Source organism: Mytilus californianus, unplaced genomic scaffold (genome assembly GCF_021869535.1).
Source record: "Mytilus californianus isolate M0D057914Y unplaced genomic scaffold, xbMytCali1.0.p SCAF_15, whole genome shotgun sequence".
Taxonomy (NCBI): domain Eukaryota; kingdom Metazoa; phylum Mollusca; class Bivalvia; order Mytilida; family Mytilidae; genus Mytilus; species Mytilus californianus.
The window spans coordinates 11,844,021-11,872,015 of record NW_026262637.1 but is presented as its reverse complement, the minus strand read 5'-3'; the positions used below and the strand labels follow the sequence as shown (position 1 = coordinate 11,872,015).

General features: G+C 31.1%; 2 protein-coding genes across 2 annotated transcripts in view; both read left to right on the top strand.

The window, feature by feature from the left end:
* LOC127725970 (mucin-22-like) overlaps positions 1-27,995 on the top strand; it is a gene marked incomplete at its 5' end in the record, with an annotated part of 219,272 nt that overhangs the window by 79,859 nt on the left and 111,418 nt on the right. The gene's annotated exons all lie outside the window — the stretch shown is intronic.
* Positions 157-26,815, top strand: LOC127725410 (adhesion G protein-coupled receptor L3-like). Its single transcript, XM_052232346.1, has 22 exons — positions 157-235; positions 1,646-1,740; positions 2,197-2,391; positions 2,957-3,028; positions 3,871-3,985; positions 4,649-4,744; positions 5,288-5,351; positions 7,012-7,105; positions 9,253-9,299; positions 9,886-10,006; positions 10,534-10,637; positions 12,726-12,828; positions 13,161-13,311; positions 14,161-14,230; positions 16,025-16,091; positions 17,241-17,326; positions 18,656-18,782; positions 21,878-21,919; positions 22,686-22,760; positions 23,391-23,424; positions 24,360-24,447; positions 25,238-26,815. The coding sequence occupies exons 2-21, from the start codon at positions 1,714-1,716 to the stop codon at positions 24,434-24,436; spliced, it is 1,767 nt and encodes a 588-aa protein (XP_052088306.1). The 5' UTR covers positions 157-235; positions 1,646-1,713; the 3' UTR covers positions 24,437-24,447; positions 25,238-26,815.

Sequence of the window (27,995 nt, the reverse complement as noted above, 5' to 3'; positions counted from 1 at the left end):
CTTGGATGGAGAGTTGTCTCATTGGCACTCATACCACATCTTCCTATATCTATATACAAAGTACAGATCTGAGATTACTCGAAGTTCAAAGCCAATTACAACTAATAAAAGAAGTCATGTATCTAACATGTGTCTTTTGTAGCCTATTGTCCAGAAGATATATTTAACAATATTACATGGTTAGAGACATAAGCAGGACAAAAAGACACACAAAAATGTCCGCCTGGATATGCAGGTAATTAACATAACAAACATATTTTGTTCAAACATTCTTGTTAATTTGACCTGTTATACTATTTGTAAAGCTTTTTGTGTTATTTAATGTTTACTTATTCAGGGTTATATCTGGTCTATATACCAGCTTTGATAAGTGTTTGGTATTACTATAAATTTTCACTTCTTCGTACTATGAACATCAAAATTATTTATTTTGTAAAAATATTTCCTTTCTCCTTTTAAACTGTATACCTAACAACAAAATGATTTTCATTTACCTGTGTATAATATCATTGTAAATGGCGGATTTTTGTTTAAGGTTGTTGTTGTTTTTTCTGAAATTGTTTAACATTTCACAGCGGTGTAATACTGTTACTTTAATTATTCATCCCTTATTTTATTGATTTTGTATTTACATTGTATCATAGATCAAATTTATTCGTTCAGTGTATGTTCACTTGTGTTAATAAGTCTTTTGATTGAGTTAATCCATTTCAATTGATATTTTATAGTGTGTCTTTCTATGTTGTGACGTTACACTATTGTTTCAGATAAGGGTGAAGGTTTGGTACCATTAAAACGTTTAAACCCGCTGCAATTGTTTGCACCTGTCCTAAGTAAGGAATCTGATGTTCAGTAGTTGTCGTTTGTTGATGTGGTTCATAAGTGTTTCTCGTTTCTCGTTTTTATATAGATTAGACCGTTGGTTTTTCCCGTTTGAATGGTTTTACACTAGTAATTTTTGGGGCCCTTTATAGCTTGCTGGTCGGTGGTGAGCCAAGGCTCCGTGTTGAAGACCGTGCTTTGTCCTATAATGGTTTACTTTTATAAATTGTAACTTGGATGGAGAGTTGTCTCATTGGCACTCATACCACATCTTCTTATATCTATATATATTCTGAACCTATCGAAATGCAACCGATAACTGTCAGTCCTCACAACGTGTGATTCTATAAACTATCAATATCTGAAATGCCATTTTTTAATTCAGAGGCGAATGATTTTTCCAAAATAGAAATCGAGTAAAACTATATATTTATAATGAATCCTTTTTCTATGTATGATTGCTTCAACGAATTCCCATGCACATTTCTATCCATTGACCGGTTAAACAATTAATAACAGAAGGGATAATAATAATGTAAAAAAATTAAAGAATGATGATAATAACAATAAGCTATTTGAGTATTTTTTCTATTTGACATACGCATATACAAAACATGGAATTATATTGATTTTGTATAAAACAATTTAGTCCTACACACAACAGACAAATATATTTCTTATTTACGGTAGTAAAACTTGAATTTCATAATGCAATTTTATTGCATTCTTTGTTAATTGAAAGATGTTTCATTGATCCAGAAACTTTATATTTATTGGCAAAGTCTGCTCTGTGATTTATACTATTCTGTGTGCTTACTTATAGGTACTGCCTTTCGGAAATGCAACGTCAACGGTGTTTGGGAAGATCCTGTATATATAGAATGTGTTAATATGGTACTTTATGAAACAACAGAAAAAGTAATTATTATATTTTGTTAATTGGGGCCTTATAATTGCACTGAATGTTCTATATCCAATTGTTTTTATATTTATTATATTTTAAAATCGTTTTGTTATTTCAATTGTCTGACAAATCTATTTTTCTGAATTAAATATTTGGAAAGTGGCCTGCTCACTATGTTAGAGTATGTCAGGCATGTATCTTATTTTATATAACAGATAATTGAACATGTAGTAACAATTTAAAAACAATTAAATTGTATTTTCACGTCAGTTTAATATAGCAAATAGAAAACGCTGCGTTGCTATCTTAAATCATTGACGGATAGATATAAAAATAAGAAGATTTGGAATGATTACCAATAAGACAACATTTCACCAGAGACTAAATGACGTAGAAGTTAACAACTATAGATCACAATTAAGTTCTTGTTTATGTTTTACGCATATTTGTAAACAATATTTATGTTGTAGCTGAATGGACTTGTAAACATCACTGATCCTGAGCAAGCAACAGCCGTTATATCATATATACTGAATACTTTAAATACTACTATTGGGGACGACAATCAAAACCCTCCTACATCTGGCGATTTAAAACAGACTACTTATATACTATCTTCTATCATTGGAATAGGGGCATCGACAAATGCGTCTGTTGATTCCGAGGTATACTTTCCATATTTTATCATAACCAAAAGGTATCAAGCAAAAGTTATTTGGATAGGGTTATCTACGTATAACAAATATTGAAATGAGAAACTCAGTTTTATCTATATTTAATAACAGTCTTTTTACTAAAAGGAACAAAGACTTTGGACAAATACCATTTGTTGAAAACATTTGTTTTATAACTCTTGATGTTTTGTTCGTTTGCGAGGGGGGTTTATATATCTCATCATGATGATGTCGTATTTCAGTTTTTTCTACAGCTACTTACACACATAAACTTTCTACTGAAAGGAGATTGATATATTGAACAATTAATGCAAGAGCAATTATTTTTGTAATATTATCATAATGTTTCATTCAAAGTTTTGAGGGATTCGACCATCACACCAATTATTGAATCGTTATAACATTAGCAGGTATACTAATCGTGCAACGAAATGATGTGGAATTAAAAAGCTCATTTAGCAAACAAATACGACATAAAAAAACAGTGGTATATATCTCCCATATTAATTAACAAAAAATAATGCATCAATTTGATAAAAATTAAATATCATTTTAGGAATTCGGGGATGTTTTAAATTCGGTGTTGGATTCAGATAATAGCGGTAGCTGGAATGAAGTTAATTCGGAGGTAAACTTTGTATAATATGAACAATTTCTTTTATGTATTTGTCTACACGCCACTTTTTCCCTTTCAATCCGTAAACTCCCATTTAAAATATATTTTGTTTTCTTTAAATCTGAACACCCAGTTTGTAAAAGAAATTCTTACTAAATCATTTTGAAAAAAAAAGCATTTTAAATTTTATATCGATAAAATTTTGATATTTATAATATGTACGGTTTTAGTGTCCATCGAGTGTCCTATTGTACTCGTGTCTGCCTTTCTCATTTATATACCTCGCGTGAGGCGTCTTATCCGTGTGCGTGTGTGACATGCTCTGCATGTGTGTGGACGATGCGTGTGTCGTGCTGTTTGTGTTATATTAACAATTTGATGTGAATTCGTAAGACAGGACATCGTGGATGTTTGAAGGGGTGTAGCAGACAACGTCACTGACAGGTTTTAGTAAATGTTAACAGAATATCTTGCTGTTTAAGCGTATGGTCGATCATTATTACCAAGGACCAGGGATCAGGGATTGAAACCATCTGCGAACATCAGTATACTAAGCCAATATAGCTGAAGGATTTAGAGCTGCATTGAAGGCATGCTCTGAAATAACTTAGGCAACACCAAGATGTAAATAGTTTTAATTGTATATTGAGAACGTTTTATACGTAAATAACCAAGGGAGAAGTTTCTGTGTTGTCCGACACTGCGCAAAGTTTTCGCTTGGAATGAATTAGTTACATTGAGTATTTAAATTTGGTTCAATATCTAGCTGGATTGATTTATATATCATATTCAAATTGGAATAATTTATATTTTTATATATGTCCTTGATAATGGTATAAACTAAACTATTACAGGAACAATCTGCCGAAGGTGCATCAAGCATTATGCGAATAGTAGACAGTCTTGGTAGTCTTGTTCAAAATAATTTATCACCTAATGAAACCAAAGTCATTAACAAAACAAATTTAGGTAAGCTTACTTTCCAGTATACAGTCTGAACGATACGATTAAAAGAAGATCTTAGTCTTACGGTATAGGTTATAATTGTGAAACAAAACATAAATTGATAAATGGAAAAAAAAGATGCTGTATGCGTAGCGGTTACACACATTAGTGAGATGTAAAATTTAAGAAAACCTTTACTTTGAAAGATTAAATTGTATAATAAAAAACGAAAATAACACTTTATAAAGTGTATGCGTCCGAAGCACTTTTATTGATTAACCTCACTCAAGAACGCTCAAAGCCAAATATTATGAAAGGTACATGAATATGATCTTTCGAGAGTTTGGTCCAAGAAAAGACAATTTTTCTGAATGTTTTTTATTCCGACGTCGATCTTTTCAATGTCACTTTATTGGGTCTGATTTCATATTTCTAAACTATAACGTTGAATTAAAGGGTTCAAAGGAGGACTATATAAACATGAAACGGTACTGATTAATTTAGAAAATGTAATTGTGGTGATGTTTAAATAGGTAATGATAATGTATTAAAGGAATTAAGTATTCGTTCTCCAAATGTTAACGTTGTGGGTATTCAAAGTAAAAAGATGTTTTTGTTCTATAAAATGAATTCAATTAACTATTATATGCATCCATGAAATGAATGGAATTTTTTTTTTTTTTTCAGTCATAGAGGTTTCAACATTGAAGAAGGACCTTACTTTCCCACCAGATTTAAATTCGATGTCAAAATTGATTCTTGCAGATCAACCATCTTTACAAGGTATATCTAAATAAACGAAATGTTTTTTTTTTTACAACTGCACTGCTTGCGTAAAATGCATAAACTATGCGAATATTTAAATGTACGAGAACACATCTACTGATTGATAAGTAATTTGTTAAGAGCAATGCATTGATATATCCACAACTTTCTTTGTATAACAAATATTCCCTTAAAAAAACATGACAGGGACAAATTCATATATGTTCATCCGGCACTACTATACATCGACACATTGTTTATCTAGAAAAAACTATTTTTTTAAATAAAAATTAAAAAAAAAAAACACCTTGCTCGTCGAATTTATTTTATCGTATGTCTTTTGAATTTATAAAGTGTTCTTAATAAGAGGCAGAAACCATTTTGTATTTGTATTTCCTCCATTGTCTTTCTTCTTATTACTTTGCTACTTAAAATAATCCCAAAAAAAGATCGAGACTTTAAACTTAGAAAGGTCAACGTCTTGAAACTTAAATATAGATACATTTTCAATCAGTTTAAGACTGAAGACTGTACACATATATAATATTAATATTCTTTCAGATACACTTTACACAGCGGCCCTATACAGGACATTGTCGGGTATACTTCCAACAACGCCCAATAGGTATGAAAAAGTAAAATAACAAAAATACCGAACTCCAAGGAAAATTCAAAATGGAATTTCCCTTATCAAATGGCAGTATCAAAAGCTCAAACACATCAAACGAATGGAAAACAACTGTCATATTCCTGACTTGGTACAGTTTAAACTACTACTTTACATCAAGTTAAATAATGCCATTTATTTTGATTTATAAAACGTACTTCGTCATCTTTAACTAACAAGACCTTCCTCATATATAATTAACTATTTGATCACTTTCGTCTATTAGATCAAATTTAGGAATTAGAGTGTCCTTTTGCTTTAGAATTAGCTGTACATATGTTTTCATAAACTTGTTTCTCTCATAAAACAGCTAACAATCGTTAGACTAAATAATCATACATAACGGGTATATTGTGAAAAACGGTTTGCTGAACATTAGGAGAGCGACATACATTCATTTAACCACATACAGTCATACTACAACACGATTTGTATATTTTGGACAAAGAGGAACATTACAAAGATTTCATTTGCAACATGGATATATATTTCTAATATATACCGTCAAATGGCAAGTATCCAAAACACAATTTTACACTGCGCTTCACTTTGTCGATTTTGTTTTGAATAACTGTTTTTATAGGCGAATGGCATTTTTCAAATAAACATCTTAGTTAACGACTTTGATGCACCCACCTAGCATACTGCTTTAAGATTATTGTATTTTTTTAAAGTGTAAGACATGTTATTCATCAGATTACTCCTCCAGAGCATCTGAGATCAACCCCGTTTTTTTTTTTTTTTTTTTTTTTTGTGTTGATCGGTCTTTTGCTTTGTATATTGTATTTGTAGATTTGTGATTGTCTTTTCGTTGTTTTTTCCCAAGGCATTTTCAGTTTGTCATTGACTTATGAGTTTGTATATCCCTATATTATCTTCGCGCTCACTTGTATGAAATTTAATCTCATTCAAAATTCGAATCGATATTGTTTGGCCATGCGTTTTTTAATCACTAAAGGTTGTTTTGATGTTAACACATTATACGGTAGTTGTTTATTTACATATGACGGATGATTAATAATGAGAAAGATTGATAACGCTTACTGAGCGCCTAGGATCACTTCTAGATATAGGTAGGTTTCGTGTTTGCATTTCAGTGTGGTATGTGTGGTACTTTATTTGTCTTTTGGCCTTTTTGCTTTAGGTCATGATGTTATCTGTGTTTAGTAGACTTTTGGTTTGATATTGTTCCATCTTGTTTTCTTAATTGCATCGAAAAAGCGCTGTTTAATAAAACAAATAATCAAATGTAAAGCGCGTTTGATTATTGACTGTTAATTTCTATGCACAAAGATTGTCATGTTTCTATACACAATTTTAATATTCCGAAGACAGAATACTAGTATGCAATAATGTTGACATCTTAAAAAGTAAGACATTGTTCGTCCTTGACTTTTGATATTGTTCTGACAGCAATTGCACCGTACGATTATTTGACAAAAAAACAAAAGATAGTACTGATGATTTGTTTCCGTAAGTAGAGTATATAAAACTAGAACATGAGTGTATGAATAATGTCACTCTTCTTTAAAAGTATTAATGTCTTTCTTTCGTTTGTCCGATGAAAGTTCGAATTCATTCCTTAGCTTACGTAAACAAGGCAATATTTTCATTTTAGATCAGTTGGTTCTGACGTGATTTCCGTATCATTTGATCAAGCTATTCACATTTTAACAGAAAATATTACAATCAGATTTGAGCAAAATAAAAAGGTAAATTGTACACTGACTTTATTTTTAGTAGTATTCTATATTCAAATAGAACAATGATTTTGTAGAGTTAAGTGATTGTAATTGATAATTAACATTTTGTACATCATTCATATTAATTTGAAAGGAAGTTAATACTATTTGAACAACAACATAAACGTATGATTCCGGTTTATGTGCGAACTTTACGTGTTTCACTGAACACCTTCATAAAGTACACACAAGACCTTACTTTTGGGAAGATAAATACTTTAAAAGTTACTTAAGATATTAACAAAGCAAAGGCCTTAAAAAACTTGTCACAATTGGATAAGGCCAACTTCGTCTAAGGAGGTTGCGAAGTTATTATTGGTGTAATACACGTCTTTAAGGTAAAATAATGTATAATCGGAATACACAATTCCAATCATGCCAGTTCATAAAGCACTGATCACTGGGCGAATGATACGCTCTATCCTTAAAGCCCACCAACAGCAACAAAGGACAATAGTGAGCCTTAATTGAAATATTCTTTATTAATGTTTGTACGCATGGAAAGCTTATAGTTGATATAAATTTGCAAGCACATTTGATTTATGCAATGTCTTGCATAGCAGGAAACGATAACCCTAACGATGCACCCGGTCCTAGCTTTTCGAATCGTTAAGTTTTAGATTTTTTACCTTTGTTTGTATCTTCTAAATGGATTTATGAGATATGAACATCAGTAAACATGGTAAACTACTGTTGCCTCTAATTTACATAGATATCTCTTCTAACTACTTTTTTAAGAAGTAGAATATGATGGAAATGTGTCGACGCATGCTGGAATATATGAAAATACTTTATGTAATAGATCCAGATATAAGACCAAATGTTATTAGGTCTTTCCACCTTTCCGTGGAAAGACCTATTGGTTTTCTTCTGATTATTTTTTTTTTCTTCCGCCTAATTTTTTTTTGCGGTGTATTTTTGTTTCAAAAGATGTCGCTTAGTTTTTTGGTATATGATATCATACAGTCTATACGCTTTTAAAACTGACCCTGTTTAACCGAACACTATTCTTTGTAATAGTTATCTCCCCAAACACTGTTTTTCTTGTTATGAGATCTCCTCCGCAACCGTAAAAGAAAGCGACAAATTTATTTTTCCAAATTGCTCGTTATATCCTCAGGATGTTAGGTTTTATTTAGACCGAAGCTTTACGAAGACTCCATATGAGAGTTATTTCCCCTTTTGTATTTGATATATGTGAAATGTATTTGTCACTGGAAAACCATAAGTGATAGAGGCCTAGGGTCTTTTGATTTGAGGTCCTTGGTCCATAGAAATGAAAATGAGGTCAAGGTCAAAGGTCAAGGTCATGTTAAAAATTTTGATTTTGGCTTGTTATCACTAATTTTCAGAAATCTAATAAGATATCGACAAATTTTTTTACAGAATTGTTAGTTGCGACATATCGTAACACGTAAATTTGAGTTGAAAGGGAACGGAGACATTTAATGGGAGTTTTCGCCCCTTTTATATCTAATATTAGCTGTATGGTAATATAACTCATTAACAATATATAGTAGAGACCTAGAGGGTTTTGATTTGAGGCCCTTGTTTCATGACCTTGAAATTAGGGTCAAGGTCAAAGATTGATTTGACGTTCTAGATTTTGACCTTTGCTTTAACTTTTCATGTATGCCTGATAAAGCTATGGTACTTTGTGCATTAAGTTGCAAGCCATATGACCTTGAAAAAATCAACTGGAAATGACCTTTTGTAAACCGGAAGTAGCTATTTCTTGTCCATATTTAATATAAAAGTACATAGAACCATATATTTTTGGAATCAGTGTCAAGTAAACTATCAAATGATACCGGAAGTGACCTTTTGCAAACCGGAAGTAACAAATTATCTCCCTAATTTCAAACAAAAATGTATAGAAACCATATATTTTTAAATTCAGCGTATAATAAGCTATCATTTGGCACTGAAAATTACATTTCTAACCGAGTTTTAATATTTTTTCACATCAAAATATATCATTTCGGGTGGAAAGACCTTCAATTGTTCACTGAACAATTGGTTTTTAATTTCAATATAGTTTCTTATTTGTCCTTTTACATTCTGCCATTTTAACATGAATTTATAGTTACTGAAATAATCATTGTTCCAAACTCCAGGTACAATACACAGATCCAAAGATATCTTGTGGATATTGGAACTTCAGGTATATGTTTTAGTTATAGTCTACTCATGGCGGTAGTGATATACTGCAATATCGTTGACGGACCGTTATTTTCATGACGGTTATCTCAGCTCCTGTCTAAAGACATAGTTAGACATTTCGTTTAATACCTATGAAGCTTGTGAATTAAACCGTGTAAGCAGTTTTCAGATCTGCCAAACAGTCAACTCCTATTTGACGACACTATAATTTTCGTTTTATTTCAATTGAGCATGAAAATTTCGTTCCAATATTCTTGTTTTCTGAATTATAGAATGATTTTAACGTTATTTCAATTTGAACTCTATTTGGTTGATCGGTATCGTGCTGTCGATCTTCTAATGTCCGGGAAGTCCCTTTCTGTTTGAAGATTCTTCTTTCATTTCAACTGAAATACATTTTCATCTTGTAAGGAAAAAAAAAATATGTTTGTTTTTGGAGTATTTTTTAAATCGAACCGTTTGTGATTTATTGGTTTTTTTTAAAGCATGTCAGAGAAATTGTTTTGTTTTCCATATTTTCATGATTTTTTGTTCACAATGGTCTGAACTTTTATTATGTCTAAACTTCTATTTTGGCTATTTTTCAGTGGTAGAAGTTGGGCTGAGAATGGATGTTATTTAAAAGAGACTGAAGCCAATGTTTCTACTTGCACATGCAATCATTTAACAAATTTTGCTATATTGATGAGCCCTAGTGATGTTGAAATTGTAAGTTTGATATACTATATATACATGTATGTATAAAATACCAGATTTAAGTATATTTAAAATAAAACTATTGACAACTACAAAAATCCACATATTCATTTAGTATGCACATTTAAACGTAAAGAAACGAAAACAACACGTTATAAATTGCATGCAACATCCGATATGCATTATCACTAAAAGAATTATACCTCTAGACATAGATAGCTTTAGACAGATTTTGGCACGTCTTTTTGAACTTTTGTTTTTCAACTTCGTTATTGAGTTGGCCTTTCAACTGTTTTGATTTTAACACCACTGATTAGTAGATGAAACGCGCGTTTAGCGTACTGAATTGTCAGCCTGGTATCATTGATAAGTTGTGAAGCTAATTATTGCGTGTACCTCATTATTCAGGTTTCCGAACATATAATCGTTGCTGACGACACTTAAGATGTAGCCTTACATTTTTGTCTTGCGTTTCTTAAGACGACTGGTATAATTTTGACATTTGCTTTCAATGAAAAAAACATGAATCTATATTTCAGTCAGATCAACACGAGAAAGCTTTAGAAATTATCACATTTGTTGGTTGTGGACTATCAATATTAGGATGTTTTCTCACCCTTATCATTTACTATGTATTCTGGAGGTAAGATTTGAAAGACTTACCCAGACACATATTTTATGCCAAAAATACACTGTAGAAAGAAATTGTTTTGCAGATAAATGTGTGCCCAAATAAAAAAGTGTGTTTACGATAACATATATGCGTTCACGATCATCGAACCGCATCATTCTCCAGACATTATTAACTATATCTATTATACCGGTACTTGTCTACTGCGTACGACGTATGTAGTATGATCTGCACTTGGCTTTAAGACATCAATGCAACACTCTTTCACAAGCATGAAAAATGCCTATTAGGCTAAGCAGATGGTCTTCAAAAATAGGTACTTGTCTATACTACAGTTGAAGACCTGATTTATGTTAATTTGTCATAGACTTTTTAAAATATTTCATCGATATTAAATCCTTTTAAATAAAATAAAATTAACACTTTTTGAATTCGGTGCGTCTGAATCGCTTGTCTTGTCTGTATAAATCTTCATTAGGAGCGCTCAAACTCAACACTTTGAAAGGCAAGGATGTATAAATACTTGAATACTTGAAGAACCATATGATCAAATAGAACCATAAAGACAAGGCAAATCCAGCTAAGGTTAAATTTGCCAGATGGAATTGAAATTTGAGTTTCTAAAAAATCTTAATTAAACAACGGAGTATTTAAGAAAGTAATGTTATAATTCATGTCAGTATTGAATCGCTGACTGTTGAGTCAATGGTACCCTCGCGGACTAGAAGTACAACAGCGGCGGTATATATCCAGTGCTAGAAAATATAAATAACACTTGATATATTTGGTGCGTGCGAAGCTCAGTTCTTGATTTATCTTTATTAGGAACGCTCAAACCCAATGTTTTAAAGCCAAGGATGTATGATTAGTTGAATACCGGAAGAGCTATATGACCAAATAGCTATATATAGGATCTAAACAAAATTGCAAAAGACACCTAAGGTCAATTTTGCTGGACTGACTTGAAACCTTACTTTCGTAATTATTTTTTCATAAGTTAAACCTGGATTCGTTATGTATTAAACTATTAGGGAGCCTCGGTGGCCGAGTGGTCTCAGTAGTTGAACGACTATATTACTAGGATTTTCAGTTTTCCTACCGAAGGTCGATGGTTCTCTCTGGGCACTCTAGATTCCTCCACCAATAAAACTGACTGCTACGAAATAGCACAATAGTTCTGAAAGTGGCGTTAAACACCTATCATTCAATTAATCAATCAATTAAACTATTAAAACTATTAACAAATCAATGTTAATACCGATAAAGAAAATCTTCCAAGACCTTACTGCATGGTAAAATGATGAACTTTAGGAATGAGCTTATTCGAAGGATCAATAAATTATATGGATCGTATCTTAATTTACGAACTCTATAAACAACAGTACCGCGAACATGTTATATCAGGCAAATATGTCATGCAATTTTATCTCTATCATACATTTCTATTGTTTTATCATCGATTGCTTTTTATTTCGTTATTTTCCTACAACGTTAAATATATATTTACACTTAACGTCTTTAACTTTATTCTCTAGAAATTGTTTACAGGTTAAAGGTGAAAATTATAGTAGATTAAAAGGGAAAATTTACAATCATAAGTCAGACAATATCATGGCTAAACATACGACAAAACTAACACACAACAAATGACTACACTGATTATAAGATTGAGCAACAATAACCCAATAGAAATTAGTTAATTCCTGTGCTGAGACAATATAAATGAATATTACTGTAAATCATAGAAGTTTTAATATTAAAGGAGTTGCATAAATACAACTAGATACAAGCTTAACATTAAAATCAACTGTGTCGATATTACCAATTTCCATGCAGAAAGAGAATACGTTTATATATGATATTGAAAGGTGGTAAAATAACGTTGTAATTAGATGCCAGGGAATCGTTGTTTCGGACCTATTTTCAATCACATGTACATGATATAGTAGTCGATATAACGATGCAGACATTTTTTTTTAATATTACTACTTTTAGCATCTTCATACGTGCTTACTACTTAATCTTCCTTCGCAATTTATGCTTTGATATATATAAAAACTTTATAATTGTGGTAGCTGAAAAATATATGTACTCTTGTAGATATGTTAAAAATGAATGGACTGTTATTTTAGCGAATATGTGCGTTGTATTGATCATTGGGTATTCCGTTTTCTTAAGTTCTACAAACGTCACAGAAAATGAGGTGAGTATTGCACCAATTATGATGTTTATTACGATGATATGTAGGTCATACTTCGTAACTGGTTCAATAACATTCATGTAAAATCGAGAGTATACCGACCTGACTGTTTAAACGAAGAAATGGTTCAACGGAGTTTAATGTCCTGCAAGAGACAAGCATTCAGCGAAACAGTAAAAGACGTATACAAACAAAAATCATGTAAAATCAAAATGATACTTACTAAAACTAAAATTATCTCTTTTAGAACAGTAAAGACAATGTATTTTAAACCTTGAAATGTATAACCTCACAAATGTATAATTAGCTACAAGCACTGTTATATCTTTTTTTAGATTGCTTGTATTATAGTAACAGCTGTTCTACATTACGTGTTTTTGGTTGTATTCTTTCTCATGTTATGTGAAGGAATATCAGTGGCTAGATCTGTCACCGTTGTTTTCAAGAGAAAATCTGAACTGCGTTTATATTTATCATTTGCTTGGGGTAAGAATAGACTTGTTTTGATATTTCTTCTCGATTTTTGTGTAAATGAAATAGCTGACCTCTACAGATTTCTTTCATTATAAAGTGATAAATGTAACAAGATACTTTACGATTGGAAAGCCAAAACCCCTCTTTTGTAGTGAAGCTTTGTTATCCAGCGACCATCATTGCCAATTATTAGAGGTAAGTCAAGATATGAGGCTGCATTAACTGTATATGTGGTTTATTTTAAGTTCGATTGAATCGATGCGTTCAATACATTCCCAATTTTGAAACAATAAAGTTTTGATCAACACTATTTCTATCCATGTGTTTTCAAGTATGAAAAGTAAGGAATTTATTCAATATCAAAATTCACATCCTTATAAACAAAACAGAGCACAATATTCACAAATGAATTATTCATTACTTTCACTTTTCTCCAACAAAATTATATTTTGTGGTCGACGCATATAGATGGTTATTTGGCCAAATGTTTTCACGAAGTTTTCCAATTTGGCTTTTAATCTGAAAAACCTCCATGATGACGCATCTTTAATGACATCACAATCAAATTGTGTCATAAATTAAAAGCTGATATTTCCATTTTAGGAAAGCCGCTTATTCGATCTTAAAAAACAATTTCTAAATATTGGTAAATAATGCAGTGCGAATTAAGCCACGAATATAATTTTTGATTTTGTAAAATATTTGCGTGATTGAGTCATAAGAATGTGACTTTTTAACAAGTTAAAGAATTTGATATGTTTTTCTTATTTATTTGTCTAGGCAGTAAAAAAACCCATGTCTTCATCGTCGTTTTGCATTCTTACAAATATGTTTTTCATTTCATTTTTTTGTTTTTTTCAGTGGTTTCATTAGTGATTGTAGGAATAACCCTTGGAGTAACAAGACTGAAAGGGTATCATTCCGAAAAATAGTATGTATTACTTCGAATAGATAAGAAAGACTGAAAGGTATTTGAACGTTGTTTTCGCTAAGACATACAGTTTCACAAACTTTAACCTTAAACATTACAAATATGTTATTCAATATTATGTTATGGACGTAAATGCATCACGTTTATACTTTTTTTTACTAAATCAATATTTTAAATGTATATATTTTAATTAAATGTTGTTCGAACGAAATCAAAGATACAATTTGCAACTTAAATTTTGAGGTCAATGTGTGCTTGACTTGATTGGAATTGAATGGTCAATTTAAGATTGATTAAAAGCCTTACATTTTTCTTTGTCAAAATTTTACTTTGGATTTTGCACAAGATTTACCTTTTCTGCTCTCTTAATGGCGTCATTGAATACATTTTATTAAGAACAGTAGTCCTTGACATAACAGCGTACGATGTCATGTTTTAAAAAAATATCTGGTACTTTCAGATGCATTTTATTACTCGAGTGTATCTGTGATTCCAATTCTGGTTACTACCTTTTATTGTGCGAACTGTCATAACCCATATTATTCCCTTCTTTGAGAAATAAAATATTGCCAAAAAGAAAACAACTGTACATGTAACCACCTCACTGCGGTACTGGCATGAACATACGAATATGTTAGTTTACAGACTTTTGCTGTTAGATATATCTCCTTCATGCAAATTTCTGGTTCCTTTCTGCATTTGACTACACTTTAAGTCTTTTTTCGTTTAATAGGCTCTTTAACGTAAATGTTTTGGTTTTTCAAATATGATGGCCTCGGGCAATACTGTATAGAACTTATTGTCGAAATCTGGTGCAATAAAATCGGTACCGTTAAATTTATTGATACTTCAATTGATTGACCAAATGAGAAAGACATCAGCGGTTGTCTTTGTTTATGTCAAAAGTGTTTATTCATCAAGGACTTTCTTAACAGATGATTTTGTTATGCCTTCGTTACATACATATACAACCTGGCTGATTTCTGGAGATTTACACCATGACGTATGATACGAAATTTACCTTTAATCTGAAAAAATGTTAGACAGTGTCTCACTAATTAGTTACTGACATGGAAAATAAATCTGATATTTTTCTCATGTAATTTGCAGTAATTTGTAATCCTTCGGGAATCCTTTAGAATTAAAGAATAGGACACCCCATGTATTGCATTGATTCCTTGATCGGGAAGGCTATACTTCGGTCTTTTTTTATTTATCAGCTCTGCCGTGTTTGCAATAGATTTTTGATTCACTAATATTTTGGCCTCGAGAATCAATTGAGAGACATTGTTTCTAAAAATACTCATCTGATGCAGTGAGATCGGTACAGTTTAAATAAATGTAATTAAAAAGAATACTAGTATCAGCATTTACGCTTTTCTATCAGATGTAACAAGTGTTATAAAATTTTGATCACGATCAATCAAGTACTGGGAAAATAATATCAATTTTATATACAATCACAATTTACAATTAAATATTGTAACAGATAGAATATAACAAAATCAAATCAGATAAATGTGCAATCCGAAACGGAAATCTAGGGGGCACTATACAAACGAGTAAAGACAAAAATATGACAGGTGTAACTAATTATGTCGTGTATTTGTTTCGTTTGATGTTTTGTTGCTGACGTATACTACATTTCCTATTACTTCTTGTACAGCTACGACAAATGTGTATGAACAAATGACCCACAAAAATACAACTACTTTTCAAGTGAACACGATTCAATTGATTTTTTTCAAAGAGTCTTGTAAAGTGTCATTGTTTGATTGTATTTTACGTTTTCAGTTGCTGGCTTAATACGAATAATTTTGTATTTATGGCCTTTGTTGGACCTGCTTTACTTATTATACTGGTAAGCTTATTTACGCACTCTGCATCATATTTATAGATGAAAGAAACATGAAAGTCATGTTGTTTAATTGGTACTAAAATGAAACCAATGATCAGTTATAATTGATTAAAATATAACAACTGACTATTGTCCATGTAATCTGCTGGTTTTTAAAGAGCCTACAAGAAAATCAATGACATTCCCAATATACTTTACTATTACAAATGAGACGTAATGCTTTAAATTTCATTTAATATGCAACAAAATGTGTTTACAGCATTTTTGCATTGATTGCACGTATAAAAGCAAATCAAAAATACCGAATTCCAAGGTAAATTCAAAAGGGGGAAATCCATAAAAAAATTACAAAATCAAATGTTATCAATCAACGGAACGAGTGGAAAACAGCTGTCATATTCCTGACTTGGTACAGTCATTTTCTGTAGAAAATGGTAGGTTAATTCTTGTTTCATAGCTAGCTAAACCTCCCACATGTATGACAGCTGTTTATACTTCCATTATAATGACAAAACTGGGTGAGCAACCCAAACAGACATAATTGGGATCCACCAGCCAAAACAGACATACAATACAACTGACTAAAAAGTTCAAACAAACATACAAAAAAATCTAACAAAGACGCCAACAAAAAAGTTGTAGTTGATAGTAAATTTGACTTAGATGAAACCAAAAACTTTTTGAAGTTCATGGATATTTTCCACATATCGTAACCACAATCCCGTCCTCGTTATCTCAAAGTGACATTATGCCTTGGATTTATCAGTTTCTCCTCAACTTATGAGTTTTGAATATCCCCTTGGATATTTTCCGCCTCTATTTACTGTTTGTAGTGGGCTTCTGATTTTTGAATGCCCGCTTGGGACCTCTCTCTGAAGTAAAAAAATCGTGTATTTATTTTTTTATTTTTTGAACAAAGTCTTTTGTAGCAAAGCAATAATTTTCGGAATTGTTAATTATTTACTGTCTTTGCTGCTTAGTTTGCATTATACAATGTTCAAATTCATGAGATATACACACTTTATAATTTAAATATAGTTATAGCTGTTGGTTAAAACTTATAGAGAGCTTAATTGTTTTTATAGAAAGAATGACTTAATTAACAAATTATCATCTGTCATAATTTTTTTTATATTTATTCCCTTATTGTAGATTAATATAGGAATAATAATTGTTGTATTGAGAGCTATTTATTCTACAAATGCTATGATGAATGAAAGATTAAAGAAAAAAGTCAGGTTTGTATGTTGTTCAGGCCAGGTCTGCTTTAAGCTAATTAGTCTAATTGACGTCTGACCGACATGTTCCTTTATTTATATGCATATGTATCTTTTGTACTGCCCTTTTACATTTTGATGATTTTTTAAATTTTTTGCATTTGATTATATAATATTAAAGTAATGCAAAACAAGCATGAAGCAACACAAAATTCCTCAAACATTGAATAAATTTTAGGCGACGCTAGTTTACCAATGTTCAAGTTTCGTAAATTGATTAGGAAGAGACAAATCAAGGTAATAAACAATAAACAGCTGCACCAAGGTTGCATGATACGCCCTTATTATCCATATTGCAATTGTTGCAAAAATAAAATGAGATATTAAGAAGACATTTAATCAGAATGAAATAAAATAGCTCTGATGAAAAATGTACATGAGGACGCCCTTAGCTGTATAAACATTGTATCACATATGACGGTTAAAAGTCCAATAACTCTAAAATGACAATCCAAACCATTTTCAAAACATAATCGATTCTACATTTATCAATACCAACAACAGTGTTGAGTTTGTAAAACAATTACCTAAGCATACTAGAGCTAGTGTATGACATTTAAAAAATGCCTAACATTTAGCTGACAGTCAAAGTCCCATAACTCTGGAATGACATTGCGAATAACAATTATGTAAAGTTCTCAGTAAATCAATCTAAGCAAACTAAAGTTATGGCACAACATGTGAAAAATTTACTTAAATCTGACAATGAAAGTTCTATAACTCTGAAGAGACAAACCAGAAAATGATAAAAATCGAAAGAGAGCGTCACTTTATCAATCCAAGCAATGATTTAAAGTTTTTAGGAAATCAATTCACGCATACTAGAATAAGTGCGTAATATGTGAAAATTTGCCTTATTCAAATGGTTAAAGTCCCGAAACTCTGGAACGCTATGGCAAAAAAAAAAATTATAACAAAAGAAAATGTTTTTCCGTCAATCCTAATGTTGTTTCACATGAGGATGGACGGACATTGGTATACCATAATACCTCCCGTCTTTTTCGGGCGTAAAAAAACTGAGGAAATCGCGTAAACTCTAAAAGGAGTGTGTCGGCATGATAAGTGTCTTTTGCTATGTATGCATCACCCGCCATACGAATTCACAATCGGCAATTACACGCAATCAGTAGAATTACAGATCAGTCGACTATACTGGTATCTAGAGATAAAGACCTCGTAAACATGTGCCTAGTGAGTTTTGACACCGTCACATCATATCGGTCAACCAATTCGTGATGATAACCGTGAAACTTATGTAGTGTCAATTAAGATATTATTTATTTTTCGTAGAGCGGGTGTTAAATGTATGGTTATACTATTACCAGTATTAGGACTATCGTGGTTATTTGGAATTCTGGCATATAATGAAGATACCATAATCTTTCAGTATTTATTTGGTATAACTACTTCTCTTCAGGTAAATATTTATATATACATAACTAAATGTTAAATCATTCTTAAAGGGAGATAACTGACGATTTAAACAAAACATAAAGTATTATCTTTTTTTGTTTTAACCATTAATAAACGCGGAATATTGAAATAATAATTCGCTATCACCAGCCAGTTTGGTTCAATTTAAAAGGGAGGCAGAAGATAGCAAAGGGATATTCAAACTCATATTTCGGAGACAAACTGTCAACGCCATGGCAAAAAAAATACCAAAAAAAACAAAAAACAAAAAACGACCAAAAAGTAAAAATATGAAAAAAGACATCGCTGATTTATAAAGGCAACAGTAGAATACCGCTGTTCAATAGTCATAAATCGACTATGCAAAAACAAATCCGTGTTACAAACTAAAACTGAGGGAAACACATCAACTATAAAAGGAAAACAACGGAACAACAGAAATACTGAACTGCAAGAAAAACAAACGCCAACATACATAGAAACGGACTATTTCATAACAACTGCCATATTCCTGACTTGGTACAGGACATTTTAAGAAACAAATAGTGGGTTAAACCTAGTTTTATGGCTAGCCAAACCTCCCGCTTATATGACAATGTTAAAAATACCGCTAAAATGACAACATTACGTGACAGGAATACAGTACAAATAAACGCCAGAACACTCAGGACAGAGAAATACATATATAAATAATATAATAGTACATTACAAATGGAAACCACAGAATAACAACGGACACCTCCCATGAATTTTCGACAGTACACCAGTACACCACAAACGAAGTATAAACTGCGTGCCACACGAATGTATCAACACCACAAAAAGTGACGTATTTTTGTGACTTTTATATTATAACAGGTAAATTTCTAAAAATAGAATAGATTTGTTTTATTGTAGTCACGTACAAGATTATAAATTGGGATTGAGTTTATAATGATGTTATTTTATGTATTTTCTAACCATGACAAGAATATTAAAATGGAATTGTGTTTGTAATGGTGTTTTTATTTTTATTTTTTAACCATGTCGGTTTTTCTTATAAATCGAAACTGTCTTTAAACAAAAAAATCCTGTGCATATAGTAGCTTTAAACTTAAAATCATATAAATGAAATAGTTGATTTATTATCTTAACTTTTTACATACATATAGAAAATAAAAATAAAATAACTGTAATATAAGGCAAGATGATGTAAGACCAAACAGTCAACACACTTGAAAACAAACAACATAAAACAAAAACACTGTAGACGAACCACGAGTAACTCGACTATACTGACAAATAAGACATATGTGCAATGTACCGAAAATACAGAATTTATACCACAAACGATAAGACATAACACAATATCCAACCAGACTTACAAAAGACTAAATACATGAATGTTGGATGTATAAATACCGAGACACGTCGTATAGAAATGCGAATTCACACTCGGCAAAACAGTCATATTCGGGAATAGGTCACGTTCGGTACTTAGCAGACCAGACGACGTAGATGGTAAACTACAATCAAAGACGTGATAAAAATGTCGTTAGTTAGTTTAGACACAGACACATCGTATAGATCAAACAATTCGTGATTGTGTCCATAAAATTTACGAAGTGTCATTTTTAATCTTTCCTCCTCATAACTCTGTTGGAGCAGTTTTTGCGTAAGGAGCAAACTCCTGTATATGAAGTCAGTATAGTGTGAACATGCACGAGCATAACGTATCAATTAAGAAATGTAAACACCATACGATGGGGCAGAGGGTATGTTACTGCTGAGAAATGGGAAATTGATAATAGGGACGTTGAAATCATCCCGTGTGTCATAGATTTTGGTGTAAAGTCGTCCATCTCTGTCAATATTTAGGAAAAGATCAAGGTATGAAGCAGTCATTCTAGTATCAGTAGCATCCTTAATTTTAAGTTCACTGGGATATATGAGATGCAAGTACTGACTGAAATATGGGTTATTCAGTGATAGGACATCACAAATATATCTGAAAGTAAAATTAGAGAATTTAGCAAGGTGCTTGTTCTTTTTGTCTTTTAGAAGGTTCTGAATGAATTCTTCTTCATAAGAGTACAAAAACAAATCGGCAAGTAGGGGTGCACAATTAGTACCTAATGGAATACCGACTGTCTGTTGAAATATCTATCCTCCAAAATCAACAAATATTTTGTCGATCAAAAGTCCAGCACTTTGATAATATCATTTTCAGTGTATTTTCTTAACCCAAAACAAAAAAGCTCTGTTTAATGAGATGGTGAAGTCGATCTTAAATTGAGCATAGGGAATAGTAGTGTAAAGCGTAAAAAAAATCAAAAGTCTTAATGTTGCTGCAAAATTGCAGAGATTGTGATCTAAGATTTATCTAAGATTATCCAAGACAATATAATTCCTCATCAATTGGGTCCGTATGCATACATCCATTATTTTGACCATTACTTCGAGATGGGCTGCTCATGTGCTCAGCATGTTCAGAAATTAAAAACAAAGAGAAGGTCAAAATTAAAAAGTTTATAGCTGGAAGTACCATTTTGTTGAATGAATCGATCCGCAAAACATCATTTTTATTTTATATTTTTTAAATCTATGACCTAAAACCAAACATGAAATCAAACATACAGAGAAAAATTGTCATTATACTTTTATACGTGCTTATCTGTCTATTTACATATATATGTTTTTATCGTCTCACATGCCCATTCTTGTTAATATTTTATGTAATAAATCAAATAAAAAAAATTGAATCGAATGAATTTGTCTGTCAATACCCTTTCAAAAGTAACGTATACAAAACAAATTAGCTGCAGTATATCTAGGTCTGGTACACAATTACAAAATAAAATCTTGGGTGAATGTGAGGGAATTCAACTACTATTTATCTTCGAAATTGATTAATGTTAAACGTCTCTGAATATGCTGTCAACTCCAGCCCACAATGCAATTTGGTTATTTAATTATTCCATTTAAGAAAGATAAAATCAAAATTGTTGTTTTTTCTTTGAAAATTTGCTTATCGTTTCAATCCAATGTTTAAAGTTCTACTTTAAGTTATAAGAAATTAATTATTCCAACGAATATTTATTTTTTGTAATGTTTTTACAGGGCTTTTTTATATTTATAAGAGATGCAGTTTCAAATAAAAAGGTACGTCTTGAAGAATAATGTCTTGGGAAATGTTTCGAGATATTAGATTATAAGACCGACTGCATCTATCTTGACCTTAAGAAAAATACGAGGTTATAAAAATGTGATACATGTTTGAAGATAATGAAAATAACATTAACGGTACAAATTTTTCCTGCACCATATGCGATTTCGACAACTTATGTCTCTTCAGTATAACTCGAGACATTAAGTATAACAAAAATACCGAACTGCAAGGCAAATTCAAAAAGTCAATAAAAACTGACAAATCAAACGCTATCAATCAACGGAAAAGAAGTGAAAAACAACTGCCATATTCCTAACTTGGTACAGGCATTTTCAGAAGAATATGGTGGGTTAAACCTGGTTTTTATAACTAGCTAAACCTCCCACTTATACGACATTTGTTTATAGTTCCGTTATATTGATATAATTGGGTGAGCAACCCAAACAGACATAATAGGCTAATGTGACATAACGTTGAACAGCTGATCAAACCAAGAAAAACAAAGGTAAAGGAAACTTGCATATATATATATATATAGATACACATTGTAATTATCTGCCTTCTCCTTTCCTACTACATGTATTAAGAATCATATTTCTAAATATGATCGTCTATAGAAAAGCCATACAATGTTGCATTATTAAAACATAAATGAATACACCCTTTCTTTAAAACTGAAAAGACGACATGAAATTAAAATCGTTGATCTTCTCGGTTATATCCCATTTTTATTTGTACAGTGTTTCTAATGCATTTTAGTTACACGAAGGAATCAGGAGAGCGGTGCATAAATACAGATCAAACTCGATGCCAAAAGCCAGCAGCAAAACACAGGTTTGATCAAACTTGACAATTTTACATGTCTTTATGATTTAGATACAAGTCATACATCGTATCATGTGAATCACATTTCAAATATAAATAAACTCATCAGATATCAGGATTAAAATTGTGTACGCCAGACACGTTTTTCGTCTAAATAAGACTCATCAGTGAGGCACGAATCAAAAAAATTAAAAAGGCCAAATACAGTTCGAAGTTATAAATGCGTCTAATATTTCAAAATGATGATGATGATGATGATGATGATGATGATGATGATGATGATGATGATGATGAATTACTTTTTCAGAACCTGTAGCAACTTAAATATTAATGTAATTACATTATTTATAAACACAAATTGATATTAAACCTATCTATTTAACCGTATCTATTCTGAAACTTCTATATTTCCCTACCAATGAACACTTGGTACAAAAATATTTCCCCAGTAGTGTGTATTTTATCCAACTGGAGTTTGGTAATAGTTGTGTGAAATTAAAAAGTTGATGATTTCCAAAAAAATAATCTGAAACTTTTTATAAAAAGTGTACGAGTTACAATGTATTAGGAAAAAAAGATCCGACACCTTCTAATTTCGTTCGTTGTACACTTGTAAACTTTATATAATTCTGTTCGTAGTCTTCTGGTATACAGAACAGATTGGATTTAAAAGGTATGTTGATACTTTTTTTAGTGCTATTAAACTAGATTATTATGTTTTATTGTGTTTTAAACCACAAGTATGCACGACTACATGTGTAATCACTTTTATACTTACCAATTTTCGTAGCCACAATCCCTTCCTCTTTTCCTCAAATGTGACCTACCGAATTAGACTTATCACCGGGCTTGTACTTACATGAGTAACAAGACGGGTACCTCATGTGGAACAGGATCTGTTTACCCTTCTGGAGCACTTGAGATCAGCCCTTGTTTTTTTATGGTGACTTACGGGAAAATGTCATGATTGCGGTACTCAAAATATATGAGTCTGCATTTCAAGTTAAAACCAAAAAATAATCGTTCCTCTTGAAGTAGAACACTATACCCCACGATGATGAAGAGAACAGTCCACAACACTCCATAAAAACTTATTATTTAGCAAATTAAAAGCACTGAAAGGGTGTAATAAGGTATTTCGGAAGGCCTGAAGTTTCTCCTCCACTAGGTACACTATTATGATTATTTAATTTAATATACGTTGAATAGGATTCATATAACTTAATGAAATAACACTTGATAAATTTCATGCGTCCAAAGCCACTTAATCTCTGAAACAAAATCAATATTAACAGAAAAATGGATCAATCAGACTGTTTCTGGTTGAAACAGCACAGACATTAAAAACTATCTGTTATAAATGTATAACATCCGGGGATTACAACAGATACAGGAGTTATCGAGAAATACCGCTTGTTTTATCTTTCAGGGATTTTTAGTATCTTTAAGAGTGCTTTGCCTTGTCCTATTCATTATGTTCAGATGGAACAATTTTTGTCCAATATAACTATTGAAAATATTATCAAGTAAGCTATATAAATTGAGGAATGTGTTTCCGCAAAGGCAACTTGGATATAAAAATAAATTCTTTACTTTATTTCAAACAAGGTAATCTTATGAGTCCGGTTGATTCTACAGACGACAAATTAATCAAGACCAATCCGAAGATGGAAACTTTTTTTTGAATTTACAATATGTAAGTGTGAAAGTAATAAGGTCTCTGCTGTCTTAAATTGTGAGAACTGGAAATTATGTCTATTAAACATTTAAAATGTCTGGCTTGTTATTATGACAGAATGCAACGGAGATGAAACATTGTTTTCTATAAATTTCGGGCCCGTATTTCACAATAAAACAAAAGATAAGAGATACTGATGGTACAATTTGCCATGTAAAATTGATACAAAGAGAATTCATATGTTGTTATGAGACAGATTTATATTTAGAATTGATAAAACATACATAACTACATGGTAACTCCAGGGAGTGTAAAAATGTATACGGGTGATACTCAAAAATAATTGAAACACATAGCTTGACGAGAGGCCGACAAATACATGATAAAAACGAAAAACGACGAAAAAAACAAGTTGACATAACACTACATAAAACTACTGAGACTGAGCAACACCAACTCCCCAAACAACCGGGTGATCGCCGATTAATTGCATCTTATTAGTCAAATGAACTTTTGATTGACTTCAAGTGTGTTTCTGGAAATGTGTTAGGGAGCAAAATAAAAATAATAAAAACATTAATGAAATCAAAACAAAATTACAGTTCTACATAAAATAGCTAAATTTAATGTAATATCAAATGTTATTTTTATTCCAGGTGTAGCATTTTTCATAAAATAGTTAATACACTGTCACATTTCATTTACAAATTAAATAAACTTGATAGACAGATAAACCATTGATAGATGGAAAGAATAGTTTTTAAATTCAGTCTTGGTACTAATAGTTTTTTGGTTTGTTTTTTTTCAGACTTCAAGACATCTTTAAATGAGCGAAAGGAACAGATGTGTACAAAAAATAAAATTTCACATTTATGCTTGTGAGAGGTTGTGTTTATATATATATTTTTTTAACTTGAATAGTACTGTTGATTCATTATTATTCGTTGTAATCCAATTTTCGTGGATTTCATGGTAATCCGTGAACAACGAATTAGAAATTTTCTATAAGAGTTTATGCAGACTTCAATCCATGAAAATTAGTACCAACGAAAATAAATTAATCCACAGTATAGGAAGGGAAAAAGACGCTGAGACTAATCGGATTATAAACCTTTACTAGTTAAATAACCATTAAGCATATGTTAATGCAATAGATTTTTTTTCTATAATTTGGGGTTTATTTCCTTTCAAATAAATAGGTATGTTTCGATTTTTTGTGCATATTTTAAGACAGCACTACTTTCTGTAAAAAATATATTCATTATAGTTTACAGCGTTGTGGTGATGTTTACAAATTTTATTCAGAAAGATACATGTGTGAAAACAGTGATATTTAAATTTTAAATACTTTAAATCGGGAATTTGTTATTCAAGTAGCCAACAATACGAGACTAACAAATGCTTTGCAACAATAAACTACATTTTTACCTGATTTCTTAGTATTTCGATACCTTTACTATCGTAGGTTAACTGAAATATATCATCACAAAAACTTATGATTTACAGTATCGTTTAAAAGAATAATTGGTAATAAAACATGCAGAATAATACTGAAGTCCATAGTAGAAAATAATGGCCTTTAAAGATAATGGTTGTGTCCTGTTATTTCATGAGATGGTTTTGTTAAGTGTAATCACAATTTATCTCCTGTCTAATCAATTGTCGATAATTAATAGAAAAAATCAACAAAATATGCCAGAAAACCGAAAATCTGAATTTCTTATTAAACAGTTAAAATTCTCCGAATTATCAAAAACAAAACAACTATGACAAGTTCGTCAGGAATTTTGAATAACATTTGCTGGTTTTCGTGCTTTATTTAAATGTGCAAGAAGTAATATTTCATTTCATATATGATACATGTATATTCAGATAAACAGTTATTCCTTTATGTTTATTAATCATTGTTTTACAGTGTAAAGCAGGAATATCTTTTACTGGTTTTTATTTATATTTTATTGTTAAATGATTATTCTGGTTGTCAAAAAATAAAATCACACAATGATGCATACATTGATTCGAACTTAGGCTAAGGATGTCTAAAAAGATGGATTGTTTTGTACCATTAATGTTAATGCAGTAATGCCTTATATGTATTACATAAAATAAAAATGAAGAACAGTACTTTTTCCATGTCACAATTTTTCTTACAATAGTGTATATCAGCGTCCAAATGGACAAGAAGCAGTTATGATACGTAAAATCTTGTTATCAACAAAACAAAGATCAAAATTGCTATTTAAACAATTCTATATACCATTATTCACAAGAAGGGTGACAACTGCACGTACTGTTTATTATAGAATACTATGCAATTTCACAATACAATGAACTAATGATTTTTTAGGTCACGGTTTGCCAATATCAATAAAACTTTTTCAACTGGTATCAGTTCACAGTCTTATGTTCGCCATACCTTGCAGCTACTTTTCTAATACAGGTACGCACCAGTTAAAGGATTGAAAAAGGATTAGTAGTCACCAGTTATATAGGGTAATATTTTCAGTCTTTTTCTGAAAAGCTATTTTTACGTCAGAAATTGGACGGACATATCCAATCATAACTGATTGAAGTTACTCAAAATCTTTTATGGTCCAAAAATGTTAGTGATATTTTGTTATATAAACACACCATGATTGGTTATTTTATCATTTATTTTACAAACAATATCAATTGGACAATTTTTTGGCATAATTAAAACAATATCAATGTTAACTATGTTCAAATTTGAGGGACACATAGAGTCTTAATGACCATACTCCATAGAGGTTGGACACAGTTGCCTGGCTTGCTATTTGAAAATATTCGTCTTAATGAAAATAATTCAAAACATGTGTACCTGTTTATATATTTCCATGAGTACATATTTATATAAACATGCAAAAGTACTTATATATACATACGACGGATAGAACAATATCTCCTATATATTTAATAATGTTCCCCTTAAACAAATAACAGTTGTATATGTAAGTATACGATATGAACATACTGTCTTCAATAATAGATAGATAATAGATAGATAAAGTAAGTAATGTGTCAATCTTTAAATCGCCCCAATTCTTAAAAGTTGTAAATCAATTTAATGAGAGCTTTTCTGTAACCACCAAACCCTGGAAGTTAGAATTGACCAGGTGAATATTTGATACCGCAACATCATATAAGTAAAGAGCAACATGGTCATATTAATTGCCCATAACAAACCGCTAGCAAAAGACAAAGGCAGACAATCAATCAATCTAGTTTAGTGTGTCTTCTAGTTATAAACTGGCTAAAACATTTTATCAAAGACAAACCAAACAGAAATAAATGCAAAAAACAGTCTATAATACCACAAACAAAAGATTTTATTGTCGTTTAGAAAATTTATGATGGGTGTGAAGTAACACTTTTTATTCAATTCATGCAGGTAGAATCATAATTCGATAATAAATCACTATTTTGTATCATAGTTAAACAGTTGTTTTGACAATGTAATTACATATATATATATATATATCAAAGTAAATAAACTCATCATATATACCAGGATTAAAAGTGTGTACGCCAGATGCGCGTTTCGTCTA